General features: G+C 48.0%; 1 protein-coding gene across 2 annotated transcripts in view; it reads right to left on the bottom strand.

Annotated features, from left to right (window-relative positions):
* IL15RA (interleukin 15 receptor subunit alpha) overlaps positions 1–16923 on the bottom strand; it is a 38700-nt gene extending 21777 nt beyond the window's left edge. For both annotated transcript variants that reach the window (XM_077935360.1, XM_028745360.2), the window contains exon 1: positions 16449–16923. In XM_077935360.1, coding sequence (XP_077791486.1) covers positions 16449–16557 — 109 coding nt within the window. In that variant the 5' untranslated portion in view covers positions 16558–16923. The remainder of the gene's footprint in view (positions 1–16448) is intronic.
* Positions 16924–19931: the final 3008 nt, after the last annotated feature.

Below are 19931 nucleotides of genomic sequence, written 5' to 3'. Positions count from 1 at the left end.
AGGTGTGCTGGGAAGAAGAAAGTGAGAGAAGAAAGACTGGGATCCATCTTGGGCAGGCTGGCTGAAGGCTGGCTGGGAGAGATGTCCTGGACTGCTGTGGGGGACAAGCCCCTCTTGAAATGACCATGTTGTAAGATCTGGACTCCCTGCATGCAGACTGAAGGTGTAAATAGGTGAATAAACTGTGTTTCTTAAAGCTACGACAGTCTTCGCCATGTTTAGAGGGCCATAGGTGCTAGCCAGCCCAGATATATGCCATTTTCATCCTCAGCTCATGGCTAAAAAGAACCCACAGCTAAGGAGGCAAAAGCCTTTGCGTTCTCCCATAAAAATCATTTTAAAGGCAGCTAGCATACAAAGACAGGGACGCGGGTGGCGCTGTGGTCCAAACCACTGAGCCTCTTGGGCTTGCCGATCAGAAGGTCGTGGTTCGAATCCCCGTGACGGGGTGAGCTCCCATTGCTCAGTCCCTGCTCCTGCCAACCTAGCAGTTCGAAAGCACGCCGGTGCAAGTAGATAAACAGGTACCACTGTGGCGGGAATGTAAATGCCATTTCCACTGGGAGAGATACCTTGGACTCCAGGGACAAGCCCCTCTTGAAAGGACCGTGCCGTAAGATCTGAACTCGCTCCAGGCAAACTGAAGGTGTAAATAGTTGAATAAACCGTATTTCTTAAAGTTTTAACAGCCTCCACCGTGTCTCAATTCTCCAAAGGAGGATCCCTGCCTGGTATTGGAAGAATAACAACGCTGGTGTCTGGCTGGGCACCCTGGGAGGGAATTCCTGAGGCTTGGAGCCATAACTGAGGAGGCCCCGTCTTCACTCATTGCCACTTTGCGGGGGCACCTCGAGCGTAACCTCTGAAAATGACTAAAATATACAGACTGGTTGGTACCAGGAATTTTTTTGGGGGGGGGGGCAGGGGTGGAATAGCAGAGAGACCAGAGGGCAGAGAACCCCTTTCTTCTGCAAAACAGAAGGAAAGACTTCCTTTCAAAGTGATACAGTGGGCGCTCGGGTTGCGAACATGATCCATGTGGGATGCACGTCTGCGCACGTGTGGGTTGCAATTCGGCACTTCTGTGCATGCGCAAAGCATGATTCGGCGCTTCTGCGCATGCACGGCCGCCGAAACCCTGAAGTAACCCGTTCCGGTACTTCCGGGTTTTGGTGGTCCGTAACCCGAAAAAGGGACACGGGTGGCGCTGTGGGTTAAAGCCTCAGCGCCTAGGACTTGCCGATCGAAAGGTTGGCGGTTCGAATCCCCGCGGCGGGGTGCGCTCCCGTCGCTCGGTCCCAGCGCCTGCCAACTTAGCAGTTCGAAAGCACCCCCGGGTGCAAGTAGATAAATAGGGACCGCTTACCAGCGGGAAGGTAAACGGCGTTTCCGTGTGCTGCGCTAGCTCGCCAGATGCAGCGATGTCACGCTGGCCACGTGACCCGGAAGTGTCTCCGGACAGCGCTGGCCCCCGGCATCTTGAGTGAGATGGGCGCACAACCTCAGAGTCTGTCAAGACTGGCCCGTACGGGCAGGGGTACCTTTACCTTTACCTTTAACCCGAAAAAACACAACCTGAAGCAGCTGTAACCCGAGGTATGACTGTATAGTGTATTACAGAACACATTGTACAGTGAAGCACCTTTTTTGTAAGAAGGCAAGCGAGCGCTGCCACAAAATGTCGCAGCGCAGAGTCTATATCACGCTATTACTCCTCCCACCCAGTTTTCTGTTATTACACACACACACACACACACACACACACACACACACACACACTGAGCACACTCAGTTCCCACGGGCCTATTTTTGGCATTCCTGTAGATTTCTACTTCTCCAAACACTGGGCTTCCCCCAAGCCTGACGATAACTTCCCTCCAGAGCACGTGGGGTGCCAAGCTGGATTACATAAGCATCGGCACTCGCGCCCTGAACTTTAGAAGTAGAACGAATGGCGTAATGTCAATAGAACGGGGCATTTTGCAAAGGAAAGGCAGAGATGCAACGATAGTGAAAGGCTTGCCAGCACAGCTGGAGTACCTCCCTTTTTGGGTGGGCGCGCATCTTTTTCCGCAGGTCCTTCCTCCCAACCCTTTGGAAAAAAAACTGATTTATTATGACCTTGCTGACCATTTACATCCCCGCTCAGCAATCTGCGCTGGGAGCCAGTGTGTTTGTTACCTGCCAAATGCAAGGTGTTACTGGGAATGGAGGAATGTTTGCATAATGTTTTCCTCCCTCTCTCTTAATGCCAAAATTCATGGACCTCCAACATAGCTCAGTGTCGGAAGATTCAGGACAGAAGAAGAAGAAGAGTTTGGATTCGATATCCCGCCTTTCACTCCCTTTAAGGAGTCTCAAAGCGGCTAACATTCTCCTTTCCCTTCCTCCCCCACAACAAACACACTGTGAGGTGAGTGGGGCTGAGAGACTTCAGAGAAGTGAGACTGGCCCAAGGTCACCCAGCAGCTGCATGTGGAGGAGCGGAGACGCGAACCCAGTTCCCCAGATTACGAGTCCACCGCTCTTAACCACTACACCACACTGGCTCTCAGGTGGATGAAAGTTGTTGAGTCTGTGGTACAAGGAATTGTGGAGGTTTGCTATCGGGGGAACTCTGGCCTTTAGGGGAAAGGCACACAGGAAATGTATGTTTTATGTAGATGGCTTAGAGCAGCTTTTGCCAATATCTGAGGCCCTCCATATATGGCTAGGCTACAACTTATACTGGCTGCAGCCCATGTTAGAGAAGGCAGGCTTAGAGATCTTGATGATTAAATGGTATAGAAATCCTGTTACATAATAATGATAATAAAACAACACAGCACCAAAACACAACAAGCATATCTTTGCACAATGCGTAAATGAACGAAAGGTAATCACTTCTGATTACCTTCAGTGTTCTGGATCTAAAACGAGTGCATATTTATCAAATATTAAAGGTAAAGGACCCCTGGACGCTTAAGTCCAGTCAAAGGCGACTCTGGGATTGCGGTACTCATCTTGCTTTCAGGCCAAGGGAGCCGGCGTTTGTCCACAGACAGCTTTCTGGGTCATGTGACCAGCAGGACTAAACCGCTTCAGGCGCAACAGGACACCGTGATGGAAACCAGAGCGCATGCAAATGCCGTTTATCTTCCCGCCGCAGTGGTACCTATTTATCTACTTGCACTGGTGTGCTTTCAAACAGCTAGGTTGGGAGGAGCTGGGACAGAGCAATGGGAGCTCGCCCCATCATGCAGATTCGAACTGCCTATCAAATATACCAGCCGAGGAATTAATTGCCCTTTCTCTTGCTAGGATTTATTTGATCGAGCACAGATTGTGTGTTACTCATGTGTGAAACAAGTGCTGGAAGTTTCTTATGTCCCTTTGCTCTTCCTCCAGCTGCATTAGGGATGTGGGTGGCGCTGTGGTCTAAACCACAGAGCCTCTTGGGCTTGCCGATCAGAAGGTTGGCAGTTCGAATCCCTGCAACGGGGTGAGCTCCCGTTGTTCGGTCCCTGCTCCTGCCAACCTAGCAGTTCGAAAGCACATCAATGTGCAAGTAGATAAATAGGTACCACTGCGGCGGGAAGGTAAATGGCATTTCCATGATCTGCTCTGGTTTCGCCAGAAGCGGCTTAGTCATGCTGGTCACATGACCCGGAAGCTGTATACTGGCTCCCTCGGCCTATAAAGCGAGATGAGCGCCGCAACCCCAGAGTCGTTCGTGACTGGACTTAACTGTCAGGGGTCCTTTAACTTTACCTTTACCTTTATTCTGCAGAAAACTGGGCAATTTATTTTTATTTATTTACTATTTCAATTTATTAGGCTGCTGACACATGTGGTGCTCCCAAACTTTTAAAAGCATAAAATCGGCAGGGTAAAAAAGGAGGAAGCCCAACGATATCCTATAAAACAAACCCAACAAAACAGCAGCAAAACCAACATCAACAAAAAGCAAAATCATCCCAATCCATTAAGTGCCTTGAAGAAGAAGAGGAGGAGGAGGAGGAGGAGGTGTTTGGATTTGATATCCCGCTTTATCACTACCCGAAGGAGTCTCAAAGCGGCTAACATTCTCCTTTCCCTTCCTCCCCCACAACAAACACCCTGTGAGGTGAGTGGGGCTGAGAGACCTCAGAGAAGTGTGACTGGCCCAAGGTCACCCAGCAGCTGCATGTGGAGGAGTGGAGACGCGAACCCAGTTCCCCAGATTACGAGTCCACCGCTCTTAACCACTACACTACACTGGCTCTCAGGTGGATGAAAGTTGTTGAGTCTGTGGTATAAGGAATTGTGGCAGTTTGCTATCGGGGGAACTCTGGCCTTTAGGGGAAAGGCACACAGGAAATGTATGTTTTATGTAGATGGCTTAGAGCAGCTTTCGCCAATATCTGAGGCCCTCCAGATATGGCTAGGCTACAACTTATACTGGCTGCAGCCCATGTTAGGGAAGGCAGGCTTAGAGATCTTGATGATTAAATGGTATAGAAATCCTGTTACATAATAATGATAATAAAACAACACAGCACCAAAACACAGCAAGCATATCTTTGCACAATGCGTGAATGAACGAAAGGTAATCACTTCTGATTACCTTCAGTGTTCTGGATCTAAAACGAGTGCATATTTATCAAATATTAAAGGTAAAGGACCCCTGGACGCTTAAGTCCAGTCAAAGGCGACTCTGGGACTGCGGTACTCATCTTGCTTTCAGGCCAAGGGAGCCGGCGTTTGTCCACAGACAGCTTTCTGGGTCGTGTGACCAGCAGGACTAAACCGCTTCAGGCGCAACAGGACACCGTGATGGAAACCAGAGCGCACGCAAATGCCGTTTATCTTCCCGCCGCAGTGGTACCTATTTATCTACTTGCACTGGTGTGCTTTCAAACAGCTAGGTTGGGAGGAGCTGGGACAGAGCAACGGGAGCTCGCCCCATCATGCAGATTCGAACTGCCTATCAAATATACCAGCCGAGGAATTAATTGCCCTTTCTCTTGCTAGGATTTATTTGATCGAGCACAGATTGTGTGTTACTCATGTGTGAAACAAGTGCTGGAAGTTTCTTATGTCCCTTTGCTCTTCCTCCAGCTGCATTAGGGATGTGGGTGGCGCTGTGGTCTAAACCACAGAGCCTCTTGGGCTTGCCGATCAGAAGGTCGGCAGTTCGAATCCCCGCAACGGGGTGAGCTCCCGTTGTTCGGTCCCTGCTCCTGCCAACCTAGCAGTTCGAAAGCACATCAATGTGCAAGTAGATAAATAGGTACCACTGCGGTGGGAAGGTAAATGGCATTTCCATGATCTGCTCTGGTTTCGCCAGAAGCGGCTTAGTCATGCTGGTCACATGACCCGGAAGCTGTATACTGGCTCCCTCGGCCTATAAAGCGAGATGAGCGCCGCAACCCCAGAGTCGTTCGTGACTGGACTTAACTGTCAGGGGTCCTTTAACTTTACCTTTACCTTTATTCTGCAGAAAACTGGGCAATTTATTTTTATTTATTTACTATTTCAATTTCTTAGGCTGCTGACACATGTGGTGCTCCCAAACTTTTAAAAGCATAAAATCGGCAGGGTAAAAAAGGAGGAAGCCCAACGATATCCTATAAAACAAACCCAACAAAACAGCAGCAAAACCAACATCAACAAAAAGCAAAATCATCCCAATCCATTAAGTGCCTTGAAGAAGAAGAAGAAGAAGAGGAGGAGGAGGAGGAGGTGTTTGGATTTTATATCCCGCTTTATCACTACCCGAAGGAGTCTCAAAGCGGCTAACATTCTCCTTTCCCTTCCTCCCCCACAACAAACACTCTGTGAGGAGAGTGGGGCTGAGAGACTTCAGAGAAGTGTGACTGGCCCAAGGTCACCCAGCAGCTGCATGTGGAGGAGCGGGGAAGCGAACCCGGTTCACCAGATTACGAATCTACCGCTCTTAACCACTACACCACACTGGTTAATTTCCATCCGGCACTGAGAGAATGTTTATGGTGGCTTAAGGTGGACCTCACTGGGGAGAGGACTGTACCATATCTCATCAGGGGCATCGGGTTAGAAGAGAGACAAAGGGCTTGCTATATTGCAAATGGAAGCCATCTGGTTCAGGAACTCCAGCTGCTTGCATCTGGGTGATAACCTCAATGGTTTTGCTCTACTGCTTTCAGGAAAAGGTCAGGCAGCTGTTTTAGGAAAGGTTAACTTCTGGAAGCGTTGGGGGAAAAATAAATCTGGGATCTCTCAAAGCCAGAAACATCTTGGAATGAAACAGAGTGAAATTGTGACACCCCCCTTTTGATTAGAGCTCATGCACAATCTCGAGGATGCCGCTGAAAATAAGAAGAAGAAGAAGAAGAAGAAGAAGAAGAAGAAGAAGAAGAAGAAGAAGTAGTAAATTGGCACCAGCCATCAAGTTTCGCCTACCTCACAGAAATCATCACAACTTTGTGAGGTTTGGCATTTGGCATTGGGTAAGCCTAGGTTTTGACCTGTTGTCTTTGTCCATGGAGTTTTCTAGGCAAGGATACTGGAGTGGCTTGCCAGTTCCTGCTCCAGGTGGATCACCTTTGGTCAAAACTCTCCACTATGACCTGTCTATCTTGGGTGGCCCTGCACGGCATAGCTCATAGCTTCTCTGAGTTATTCAAGCCCCTTCGCCACGGCAAGGCAGTGATCCATGAAGGCGTCTTTTAACGAAATTAGAAAGAGCAGGCGTCTTTTAACGAAATTAAAAGACGCCTGCTCCTTGGGAGAAAGGCGATGGCAAATCTAGACAACATCTTAAAAAGTAGAGACATCACCTTACCAACAAAGGTCCGTATAGTTAAAGCCATGGTTTCCCCAGTAGTGATGTATGGAAGTGAGAGCTGGACCATAAAGAAGGCTGATCGCCGAAGAATTGATGCTTTTGAATTCTGGTGCTGGAGGAGACTCTTGAGAGTCCCATGGACTGCAAGAAGATCAAACCTCTCCATTCTTAAGGAAATCAGCCCTGAGTGCTCACTGGAAGGACAGATCGTGAAGTTGAGGCTCCAATACTTTGGCCACCTCATGAGAAGAGAACACTCCCTGGAAAAGACCCTGATGTTGGGAAAGATGGAGGGCACAAGAAGAAGGGGACGACAGAGGATGAGATGGTTGGATAGTGTTATCGAAGCTACAAACATGAGCCTGACCAAACTGCGGGAGGCGGTGGAAGACAGGAGGGCCTGGCGTGCTTTGGTCCGTGGGGTCACGAAGAGTCGGACACGACTAAACGACTAAACAAACAAACAAAGGTTTTGACCAGAGGGGAGATTGAACCCATAAACCAATACAGTGGTACCTTGGTTCTCAAACTTAATCCGTTCCGGAAGTCCGTTCCAAAACCAAGGCGCGCTTTCCCATAGAAAGCAATGCAAAACGGATTAATCCCTTCCAGACTTTTAAAAACAACCCCTAAAACATGCAATTTAACATGGAGTTTACTATCTAACAAGACCATTGATCCACAAAATAAAAGCAATAAACAATGTACTGCAGTCACACAATCAGGAGCTGAACTGGGTTCCACACAGTCACAAAAATAAAACAAAAAGAGCCGCAAAAACAAAAACGCAAAATAAATAGCAAAAACAAACAGACCTCAGCGTAACACTCAAAATGGAGGACGTTCAACTTCCGGGAAAAGTCGGACCGGAACACTTACTTCCAGGTTTGCAGTTTTTGGGCTCCTAACAACAAAGGGAAACGGTAAAGGGACGGTATCCGCAATATACAAAATACTACTCCAAAATCCCGCAAATCCCCTAGACGCAATCAAAAAACAATGGGAGAATGACATAGGCTATGAGATTAACCCCACTCAATGGACCAGAATGTGGTCTAAACCCCCCTTTAAATCCATATCAACGAAAAGAAAAGAACTTGCACTGAAACTCACCTACAGGTGGTACCTAACACCAAGGAAACTAGCGCTAATACACCCAGGAACCTCACCAAAATGCTGGAGAGGGTGCACCTCCACAGGCACATACCTCCACATGTGGTGGGAGTGTCCCAAAATCCAACTATTCTGGACAACAGCCATACAAGAAATATGTAAAATAACTAAGCAAGTAATAGACAACATCCCAGAATTGGCCCTACTAAACATCTTCCAAGACAACAATGCCCATTTACACCACAAAGAACTCATAACCCAGCTGCTCTCAGCAGCCAGAAACACCATAACCAGACACTGGAGAGACCTGTCAGGAGTAAGCATGGACCAATGGTACCAAATAGTATGGGAAACAGCCCTACTAGAAAAATTAACTAATAAACTGAAACTGACACGGGGACAAACAGAAGAAGATGCCTTCACCCCGGTATGGCTCCCCTTTATCACACACACAGCCCAACAGGACAATGACAATAATCCACCAACAGCATACAAATCAATATGGCTAACCTGATCCAAAACACTCACCCACCCCACTCACACATGAAAACAAAGATCACCACAGCCAATCACAAGCAAACAATCACACCCTAGGCCAACCCCAACCTCTCTCACCACCAAAGGAACACAAGTGAACAACACAAGCAACGCTGACACCAAACTCTACACACATTAAACATAATAGAAACACCGCCACCCGACCCCACCCCCATCCATCTTCCCTCTCTCCACCCCCCCTTTCTTTTTTCATTCTTTTTTCTTCTCCCCCTAATGCCTCAACAAATGAAGCGGATTTGTAAAAATGTTACATGAAAAAAAACAAAAAATGAGCCACTACACTGTAAAACAAGAAAATCCTTAATAATACACACACACACACACACGTTCTGCCTTGTCACTTTCAAGTAGAACTCCTGCTGGTTTGAGAAGTATTTTTGTTAGGGATTGTAGGACAAAACCTGCCAAGGAAAACAAATAACTTATTTGTGTATGCTACAACAGTGGCACGAAAGAACAATGGCAAGAGAAATTGATGAATGATGGAGAACTGGCCAAACTGACTTACAAATTGCGAGACAAGGACAACTGTGACTTCAAGGAGGAGTGGGAACTTTTTACAAACTATTTAAAAAGACAACAAAATGAACCGGACTCCTTGGCTGGTTTTGATAAAAAAAAATACACAAATTCATTGGTTGATAACATGATGGATAGATATGTAAGGATATGTTGTTGTTGTTTAGTCGTTTCGTCATGTCTGACTCTTCGTGACCCCCTGGACCAGAGCACGCCAGGCACTCCTGTCTTCCACTGCCTCCCACAGTTTGGTCAAACTCATGTTCGTAGCTTTGAGAACACTGCCCAACCATCTTGTCCTCTGTTGTCCCCTTCTCCTTGTGCCCTCCATCTTTCCCAACCTCAGGGTCTTTCCCAAGAAGTCTTCTCTTCTCATGAGGTGGCCAAAGTCTTGGAGCCTCAGCTTCAGGATCTGTCCTTCCAGTGAGCACTCAGGGCTGATTTCCTCAAGAATGGAGAGGTTTGATCTTCTTGCAGTCCATGGGACTCTCAAGAGTCTCCTCCAGCACCAGAATTCAAAAGCATCATATTCTTTGGCGATCAGCCTTCTTTATGGTCCAGCTCTCACTTCCATACATCACTACTGGGAAAACCATAGCTTGAACTATACGGACCTTTGTTGGCAAGGTGATGTCTTTGCTTTTTAAGATGCTGTCTAGGTTTGTCATTGCTATGACATTGTAAGGATATGTACAATTTTATAATATGCAGAGAAAATATGTGAAGAGAAATCAGGGAGAGGAACTGAGGGAAGTCCTTGGTGGGGGAGAATAATGTATGTGATTATAAGGTTTGATAATTTGTTATGTGGAAATTGATCAATAAAAAATATTTAAAAACAAACAAATTCCTGCTGGTTTGCAGAAGTTATGGTGGGCGGGGAAGTCCTAATTGAGAGGAAGGGGCAAAAAGGGGAAACAGCGACCCATGTAAAAAATGTGTGGACACAACTTTGGAGGGGGGAACCCATAGGCAGTTGGGGGGGGACAGGGGTGATGACGGGAAGGGTGGGGGAAGAGTCTAAATAATTTGGGAAGAGGAAGGAAGTTTCTGAAGAACAGAGGCATGCATTTGTTCGAGGAAATGAACAAGCTTCGGGGGAAACGAGAAAACAGCTCTGTGCAACTTTTTTTCTGAGCAGCTCTTCCAACCCAGGAAGGGACGCAAAATCTTTATGCTGGAGATGCAACAATTAAGCCATCTTCAGATGTCGGAAGGGCTGTTGTGTAGATGATGGAGGGTGTTTGTTTTCTGTGCTCCAGAGGGCAGGATCTGGACGAGGGATTCCCCCGTGTATCTAAGCCACATTTCAAGAAAGCTAGTATGTTAAGAATATAGGGGTAACCTTGGTTCTCAAACACCTTGGTACTCAAACAACTTGGAACCCAAACACTGCAAACCCAGAAATAAGTGTTCCGGTTTGCGAACTTTTTTTCGGAAGCTGAACATGCTCCGTTTTGAGTGTTCAAAGTGTTGGTGCTGACATTTAAAGCCCTAAACCAGGGGTCAGTAAACTTTTTCAGCAGGGGGCCGGTCCACTGTCCCTCAGACCTTGTGGGGGGCCGGACTATATTTTGGGGGGAAAATATGAATGAATTCCTATGTCCCATAAATAACCCAGAGATGCATTTTAAATAAAAGGACACATTCTGCTCATGTAAAAACATGCTGATTCCTGGACTGTCCACAGGCCGGATTTAGAAGGCAATTGGGCCGGATCCGGCCACTGGGCCTTAGTTTGCCTACCCATGCCCTAAACGACCTCAGCATCTCCATCCCCATCGTTCAGCCTGGACACTGAGATACAGCTCCGAGGGCCTTCTCTGCGAGAAGTGAGGTTACAGGGAACCAGGCAGAGGGCCTTCTCAGTAGTGGTGCCCTCCCATCAGATGTCAAGGAACTAAACAACTACAGTGGTCCTCGGGTTAAGAACTTAATTCGTTCCGGAGGTCTGTTCTTAACCTGAAACTGTTCTTAACCTGAGGTACCACTTTAGCTAATGGGGCCTCCTGCTGCTGCCGCGCTGCCGGAGCACGATTTCTGTTCTCATCCTGAAGCAAAGTTCTTAACCTGAGGTAATATTTCTGGGTTAGCGGAGTCTGTAACCTGAAGCGTCTGTAACCCAAGGTACCACTGTATCTGACTTCTATAAAGTACCTGAAGGCAGCCCTGTTTAGGGAAGTTTTTAAAATTAGATGAATTATTGTATTTAATATTTTGCTGGAAGCCGCCCAGATTGGCTGGGGAAACCCAGACCGATGGGCGGGTTATAAATAATAACTTTATGATGATGATGATAATTTCCTTATTTATTAAATTTGTGTAGAAGCACAGAACCGTATACAGTGGTACCGCGGGTTACAGATGCTTCAGGTTACAGACACTTCAGGTTACAGACTCGGGTTAAGAACTTTGCTTCAGGATGAGAACAGAAATCGTGCTCCGGCGGCACGGCAGCAGCGGGAGGCCCCCTTAGCTAACGTGGTCTTCAGGTTAAGAACAGTTTCAGGTTGGGACAAGGATAACTGTGACTTTAAAGATGAATGGGAACCCTTTACAAAGTATTTGAAGACACAACAAAGCGAACTGGACTCCTTGGCTGGTTTTGAATAAGCATTCACAAACTTTTTATTGATAATAATCAGCTAAATAGTTTGAGGATCTATACAACTGTGTAACATGCAGAAAACAGCATTTTTAGAGAAATCAAAGACTGGAACCGAGGGAAGTCGGGGGTGGGGGTGGGTGGGTTCTGTGGGGGGAGGGAGGAAAAAAGGGGGGAAAATAAGGATGGTATGTTTCTGGATAATATCTTTTGTTTAAATTTTGAATAAAAAAGTTATTAAAAAAAAAGAACAGTTTCAGGTTAAGAACGGACCTCTGGAACGAATTAAGCACTTAACCCGAGGTACCACTATAGTTGGAAGGAGATTACCGTATTTTTTGCTCTATAAGACTCACTTTTCCCCTCCTAAAAAGTAAGGGGAAATGTGTGTGCGTCTTATGTGCAGCTATCCCAGAAGCCAGAACAGCAAGAGGGATCGCTGCTTTCACTGCACAGCGATCCCTCTTGTTGTTCTGGCTTCTGAGATTCAGAATATTTTTTTCCTTGTTTTCCTCCTCCAAAAACTATGGTCTGGTGCGTCTTATAGAGCGAAAAATACGGTAATCTAGTCCAACTCTCTGCAAGGCAGGAATCACAGCTCAAGAATTCCAGACTGACAGCCGTCCAGACTCTGTCTAGAAGCCACCAATAAAGGGGAAATCCACTACCTTTGGAGTCCAACACTCTGAAACAGCTGGGCTCCCCAAGGAGCCCAACGTTGTCTGACAACAATGGATAAGCATCTTTTAAAATATTAACCCCAGATGAAGACTGGAGTGAGGCACAAAGAGGAAGGTATTCAGCAGGCACCCAAAGGACGCCTGTCTAATTTTTAACAGGAAAAACAGTCCACAGGGAGGTATTCCGTTCCGACATTGTGTGGAAAAGACTCCCTGGAAGACCTCAACTGCAGAGTGCAGGGGTCTACTGAGTATATAAGGGGGGAGAGATGATCTTTTGGGTATTCCAAGGCTTTATGCACCAAAAAAAGCACCTGGAACTTGGCCCTGATTGGCAGTTGGCGGAATTCTCTCAACCTCAGAGTGTCGGAATGCATTCCATTAATGTCTTAATGGAATTAATGGAATGTCTTCCATTAAGTCTGTCTGCTTTACAGTACTGATTTTGTGGTGTAATCAAACACAGGCAAAGTTGTTAGGCAAGCGCCTTAAACAACAGAATTCTCTTAACTTGGAATGCAAACTACAGTGGTACCTCGGTTCTCAAACTTAATCCGTTACGGGAGTCTGTTCCAAAACCAAAGCGTTCCAAAACCAAGGCGCGCTTTCCCATAGAAAGCAATGCAAAATGGAGAAATCCGTTCCAGACTTTTGAAAACAACCCCTAAAACAGGAATTTAACATGGATTTTACTATCTAACGAGACTATTGACCATTAAATGAAAGCAATAAACAATGTACAGCGGTACCTCAGGTTACATACGCTTCAGGTTACACACTCCGCTAACCCAGAAATAGTGCTTCAGGTTAAGAACTTTGCTTCAGGATAAGAACAGAAATTGGGCTCCGGCGGTGCGGCAGCAGCAGGAGGCCCCATTAGCTAAAGTGGTGCTTCAGGTTAAGACCAGTTTCAGGTTAAGAACGGACCTCCGGAACGAATTAAGTACTTAACCTGAGGTACCACTGTACTGCAGTCACACAATCAATCAATCAATCAATCAAACAGTAACCAAACTGGGTTCCACCCAGTCACAAAAACAAAACAAAATAGAGCCACAAAAATGCAAAAATAGATCTCAGCGTAACACTCAAATTGGAAGCGTGGGACTCAAATCGGAAGCATCACACTCAAAACGGAGCATGTTCGGCTTCCGAAGAAAGTTCACAAACTGGAACACTTACTTCTGGGTTTGCAGTGTTTGGGTTCCAAGTTATTTGAGTGCCAAGGCGTTTGAGAACCAAGGTACCAGTGTAGATCTTCACCTGCCAGCCCCTTCCCTTAGGTCTGTGTGCTTTATGATATTGATTTTGTGGTGAAATCAAACACAGCCCAAGTTGTTAGGTAAGCGCCTTCAACAATATCATAGATAATACACCCATATTTCCCGCTAGTGAGTCTACGAAGTCCAAACCCCTGCAATAGAGGAAGAGCAGCAGAAAGAGAAAAGGAATCATTCCCACCCTTTTTTTGCTCTGGCTCCATCCTTCAAGAGAGGCTGAAACCTCTGGGATTTTGGCAAACACTTAGAAGTAGCCTGGTATTAAAGGTAAAGGGACCCCTGACCGTTAGGTCCAGTTGTGGACGACTCTGGGGTTGCGGCGCTCATCCGTTTTACTGGCCGAGGGAGCCGGCGTACAGCTTCCGGGTCATGTGGCCAGCAGGACTAAGCCGCTTCTAGTGAACCAGAGCAGCGCACGGAAACGCCGTTCACCTTCCCACCAGAGCGGTACCTATTGATCTACTTGCACTTTGATGTGCTTTTGAACTGCTAGGTTGGCAGGAGCTGGGACTGAGCAACGAGAGCTCTCCCCACCCATCGCGGGGATTTGAACCGCCAACCTTCCGTTTGGCAAGCCCTAGGCTCTGTGGTTTAACCCACAGCGCCAGCCTGGTATTAGCATAACTAAATTGCAAGCAAGAGGGGCAGAGGAGACTGAGAAACAGCGGCTGACGACAACCTTGAAGTATAGTCCAACGCTGCTTTGGTCAGGTCACTGAAAGGACACAAAAATTGGTGCTGAAGCAAATGTAGCAATGGCAGCCTGCATCCCCACCCCCTCCTTTATTTGTTTGTTTGCTTGTTTCATAAAATCTTATACATAAAATCTTATCTTATACATAAAATCAATACAGCTTGATTGTAACACATAAAGCAGGGGTCAGCAAACTTTTTCAGCAGGGGGCCGGTCCACTGTCCCTCAGACCTTGTGGGGGGCCGGACTAAACAGTATTTTGAAAATAATAATAATGAATGAATTCCTATGCCCCACAAATAACCCAGAGATGCACTTTAAATAAAAGCACACATTCTACTCATGTAAAAACACCAGGCTGGCCCTACAAATAACCCAGAGATGCATGAATGAATTTTATTATTTCGGTCACAGACCGAAACAGCCAACACACAATATCAAGGAAGTCATAAAACACGATAGGGATACATTTGAATTTGCAATTAGGTATCACAGGGGCAGTACAGATATAGCAACAGTTTAAAAATATACAAATTAAAACTTAGGCCCAGAGATGCATTTGAAATAAAAAGACACATTCTACTCATGTAAAAACCCGCTGATTCCCGGACTGTCCGCAGGCCGGATTTAGAAGGCGATTGGGCCGGATCCGGCCCCGGGGCTTTAGTTTGCCTACCCATGACATTAAGGAACCTCGAAGCAGTTTACCGAAAGAAAGATAAAAAGATCAACAAGCAAAATCAACAGCAATGATTTAAGACTCTTGAACACTTAAAAACAGCAGTAGACTAAAAAAAATCGAAGTATTTGAGTGAGGCGTTTGTAGGGCAAGAAGATTATGCTTTCCAAGGAATATTCAGAAAGTAAAACTTTCAAAAAAACCCAACCCAACGGTAGCCAACAACCCGTCTGCAATATCTCGGTGAATTATGACAATATGACTTGGCATAATTTTATCAATGGCTGCTGAGTGTGCCAGTTTGACTGCAAACGGATTGCAAACCCGTGTTTTTAAATGCCATTTGCCAGGACAAGCTGAGTATGGGACGCAGGCCAATAAATAAATAAATTCAGATATGTTTTGCTGCACTGCACTGGAACACAGTGTCCAGTTATAGGCACGTTTCAGGATTGGGGAGGAGGTAAAGAGAGGGGGGGGAGAGAGGAATGCTGTTGAGAAAAGGTTTGGTAGCTGAGAAAAACCGCCGGGCCCTGCAATCAGCTGGGTGGAGTTTATTATTATTATTTCTGGGCTGCAAGCTTCGCAGGGCTGTGGTTGGTGGTCAAAAGAGCCTTATTAGCGACAGCCCATCACCTTTCTGCATTAAGAAGGTCTATCAGAGGTAGCTGCTGCAACAATCCTTCCCTCCCTGTGCAGATGGGTGGCAACGACGGAAACAGAATAATTTACAACAACCCTGAAATGTATTCCACAGCTAACACACCTCGCGGTAAGGTGATGCCCTGAGCCTCAGAGAGGGGTCTGCCGACACCCCTGCGAGGTAGTCCACTGCGACCATCCCTCCCTTGACTGACAGGTGCCGTGGGCAAGCCAGGAGGGCGGCGGAAACAGAACAATTTACAACAACATCACAGCAGTCAACTTTCCCCTTTTCTTGCGGGGAATCTTATTCCGAATAAGGGAATTTCCCTTTTAAAAAGGGGAAAGTTGACAGCTATGCCCCACATCTGTACATATAAAGCAGTGCAGATGTGGTCCCCTCCTCGCCAGGTGTTACCTGCAGGTAGGCACACCTGTCCGTCACGCCAGGGGGGAGGGGTGACCCCGCAGCTGGGAGAAAAGGCCTACCGACCCCCCTGCGAGGTAGTCCACTGCGACCATCCCTCCCTTGATTGACAGGTGCCGTGGGCAAGCCAGGAGGGCTGGGACGGCGGGAAAGGAATAATTTACAACAACCCGGCAGTGCAGACCCACACCTGTACATATAACGCAGTGCAGACGTCTCCCCGCCTCGCCAGGTGTTACCTGCAGGTAGGCACACCTGTCCGTCGCGCCCTGCTGGGAGGGGTCACCCCGCAGCTGGGAGAAAATGCCCACGACACGCCCGCGAGGTAGTCCGCTCTCACCGCTCCCTCCCTTTTGCCGCCTGCCGCGATCTGCAAGGCGCAGGGGCTGGGGAGCGCCAGGAGGCTCTGGGTTCGAGTGCTGCGCGGAAAGGGAGCAGCAGGAGGAGGAGCCAGCGCTAGGTACCTTTCTGGGGCGCGGTGGGGCCACGTCTTGCAGCGGCGGGAGTCGGGAGCGGCCCCCAAGCGCCCAGCAGCCACGCCACCAGCAGGAGCAGCAGCCTGCGCGGGGCCATGGAGCGGCGGGGGGCGCACGGAGGATCCGCGCTTCTCGGCGCCCGCCGCCTTTATGCGCCCGGCGGCCGGCCGAAGGAAGGGCGATGTAGATAGAGACCCATGTTGGCTTGGAATGCGCCGCCGCCGCCGCCGCCGAGGGAGCAACTTTCCCTTTCGCTTTCCCTTTCCGCGGAATTGCCAGCTGCCGGGTTGCGCGCTTTCTCGCCCTGGGGAAGGGGCTGGGCCCGGAAAGGTCTCAAGGCCCGTGGGAACGGGGTGAGGAGGAGGAGGGCTGCCACCCCAGGGGAAAGGGGCCTGCCCGGTCCGCTCCCCTCGCCGATGTGTACCCTCTGAGCACGTGCAGAGTGCTCGGGAGAAAAGGCCATTAATTCAGGGATGGGACGGGGAAGATACCGTACGCAGTATGGCGCCACTGCAGGAACCGAGAGAGTAGACGAGATGGGAGATCTGCGTTCCTTTCTGCCAAGGGGATGGAGTTCCTGAGCACGTGCAGAGTGCCCCGGAGAAAAGGCAATTAATTCAGGGATGGAGCGGGGAAGAGATCGTGCGCAGTATGGCGCCGCTGCAGGAACCGAGAGTTGAGTAGCTGGAGATCGGCGTTCCTTCCTGCCCAGGGGATAGGAGTTCCTGAGCACGTGCAGAGTGCCCCGGAGAAAAGGCAATTAATTCAGGGATGGAGCGGGGAAGAGATCGTGCGCAGTATGGCGCCGCTGCAGGAACCGAGAGTTGAGGAGACGGGATGGAGATCGGCGTTCCTTCCTGCCTAGGAGATAGGAGTTCCTGAGCACGTGCAGAGTGTCCGGGAGAAAAGGCAATTAATTCAGGGATCGTACGCAGTATGGCGCCGCTGCAGGAACCGAGAGTTGAGGAGACGGGATGGAGATCGGCGCTCCTTCCTGCCTAGGAGATAGGAGTTCCTGAGCACGTGCAGAGTGTCCGGGAGAAAAGGCAATTAATTCAGGGAGATAGGAGTTCCTGAGCTCGTGCAGAGTGCCCAGTAGGAAAGGCAGCCCTAGGACGGGGCTCAGAAGATAGATGGAGAGATTGAATGGCCACCTGTCATGGCTGCTTTAGTTGAGACTTCTGCATAGGGGTTGGATTAGATGACCCCTCGGTGTCCCATTCCCACTCTACAGTGCTTTGGTTCTCTAATATCAAGGGGTTCCTGAGCAGATGCAGAGTGCTCAGGAGGAACGATATGCAGTACCTATAGCACTCCTGCGGGAGTGGAGATCAGCTGTGTGCGTTTCTTCCTGCCAAGGTGAAGGGGTTCCTGAGCATGAGCAGAGTGCCTGTGGGAGGGAAAGCCTACCATAGCATGGGGCTTGGGAGACGGAGAGGATGGATGAGCTAATTGAGATTCCACCATTGCAGGGGATTTGACAAGATGACCCTTGGGGTTCCTTCCAACTCTATAATATCAAGGGTTTCTGAGCACGTGCAGAGTGCCCAGGAAGCAAACCAACCCTGGGAGAACTGCCAGGCTTGTATCCCAACTATTCAGAATGGACCTATTGAAATTAATGGGCCTAAGTTCGTGGGGTTTTTTTTTAAAACAAAAATCAGTGGATCTACTCTGAGTAGGGCTAACTTAGAATATAACCCTAGGCATGGTGTAGTGGTTGGTCAGAGGACCTGGGAGATAAATTTGCTTTTTAAAAAAATATTTTTTATTAGAAATTTCAACATAACAATTTATCAAAAACACACCATCCTAATCCCCCCCCCCATTTTCCCCTCCCCCTTCTCCAAAAAAGGAAAAATCCACCCTCCCACCCCCAGACTTCCCTCAGCTCCTCTCTCTGGTTTTTCAGCACATGTTATTCTCTGCTTATTATAAAATTGTAAAGATCCTTAATTCATCTATCTATATATTACCAATAAAAAGTTTGTGTATGTTTCTTCAAAACCTGCCAAGGAGTCCAGTTCATTTTGTTGTTTCTTTAAAGGTAAAGGAACCCCTGACCATTAGGTCCAGTCGCGGCCGACTCTAGGGTTGCGGCGGTCATCTCGCTTTATTGGCCGAGGGAGCCGGCGTACAGCTTCCGGGTCATGTGGCCAGCAGGACTAAGCCGCTTCTGGCGAACCAGAGCAGCGCACGGAAACACCGTTTACCTTCCCGCTGGAGTGGTACCTATTTATCTACTTGGACTTTGACGTGCTTTCGAACTGCTAGGTTGGCAGGAGCAGGGACCGAGCAACAGGAGCTCACCCCGTCACGGGGATTCGAACCACCAACCTTCTGATCAGCAAGTCCTAGGCTCTGTGGTTTAACCCACAGCGCCACCCGCATCCTGTTGTTTCTTTAATAACTCTGTAAAAGGTTCTGATTCTTCTTTAAAGTCACAGTTGTCCTTATCACGTAGTTGGTGTGTCTGGGAGATAAATTTTCAAAGACAATGGAGTGTACTTCTGGGGGTGACCAAAGTGACCTCCCTGGGGCACAAGCCTGGGCGGTGTGTCTGGAGGTCCTGGGCTGCCCAGACGACAAGACCCCGCTCTCAGCCTGGCTGATGTGGTCCAAAGCATAGCAGAGCAAGACCTTTGGCACCAGTTTGGCTGCAGGAGTTGCTTGAAGGAGGCGAACAAGGTGTTGTCCAACCATTTTAGGATTTGTGGAGGGTTCCATGGCACATCCCAGTCCGGTCAATAAATACTCCATGATGGTGGAAAGCAAGGGCAGAGTATGGCTGAGATGGGTCAGATAAGTCAAGTCTTCCTGAAGGACCTAAAGGAGCGTCTCCACCCCCATCGTTCTGCCCGGACACTGAGGTCCAGTGCCGAGGGCCTTCTAGCAGTTCCCTCCCTGCGAGAAGCCAAGTTACAGGGAACCAGGCAGAGGGCCTTCTCGGTGGTGGCACCCGCCCTGTGGAACGCCCTCTCACCACATGTCAAAGAGAACAACAACTACCAGACTTTTAGAAGACATCTGAAGGCAGCCCTCTTTAGGGAAGCTTTTAATGTTTAACGGACCACTGTATTTTAATACTTTGTTGGAAGCCGCCCAGAGTGGCTGGGGAAACCCAGCCAGATGGGTGGGGTATAAATAAATTATTATTATTATTATTATTATTATTATTATTATTATTATTATTATTATTCCCTTTTCAGGGAATAATATTATTCCCTGTCTCAGTTAGTTTAGTTGAGATTCCTGCATTGCAAAGGGTTGGAGTAGATGAGCCTTGGAGGTCCCTTCCAACTTCCACAGTTCTATTTTTTATTAGTTTTACAAGATAAACCTCACATTTAACACATTAAAATTTCAAAACCAAACAAGATTCTTCCGAATCTTAGTTCTTCCCTCCTCCCCTCCATGGGTCCTTTAGCTATCTTAATCAACTGCATATGTTCATCCAAATTTTAGTCGTCC

This window comes from Podarcis muralis, chromosome 10, assembly GCF_964188315.1.
Source record: "Podarcis muralis chromosome 10, rPodMur119.hap1.1, whole genome shotgun sequence".
Classification (NCBI taxonomy): Eukaryota; Metazoa; Chordata; class Lepidosauria; order Squamata; family Lacertidae; genus Podarcis; species Podarcis muralis.
The sequence above is the reverse complement of the archived record's forward strand: the minus strand, read 5'-3'. Positions and strand labels throughout refer to the sequence as shown.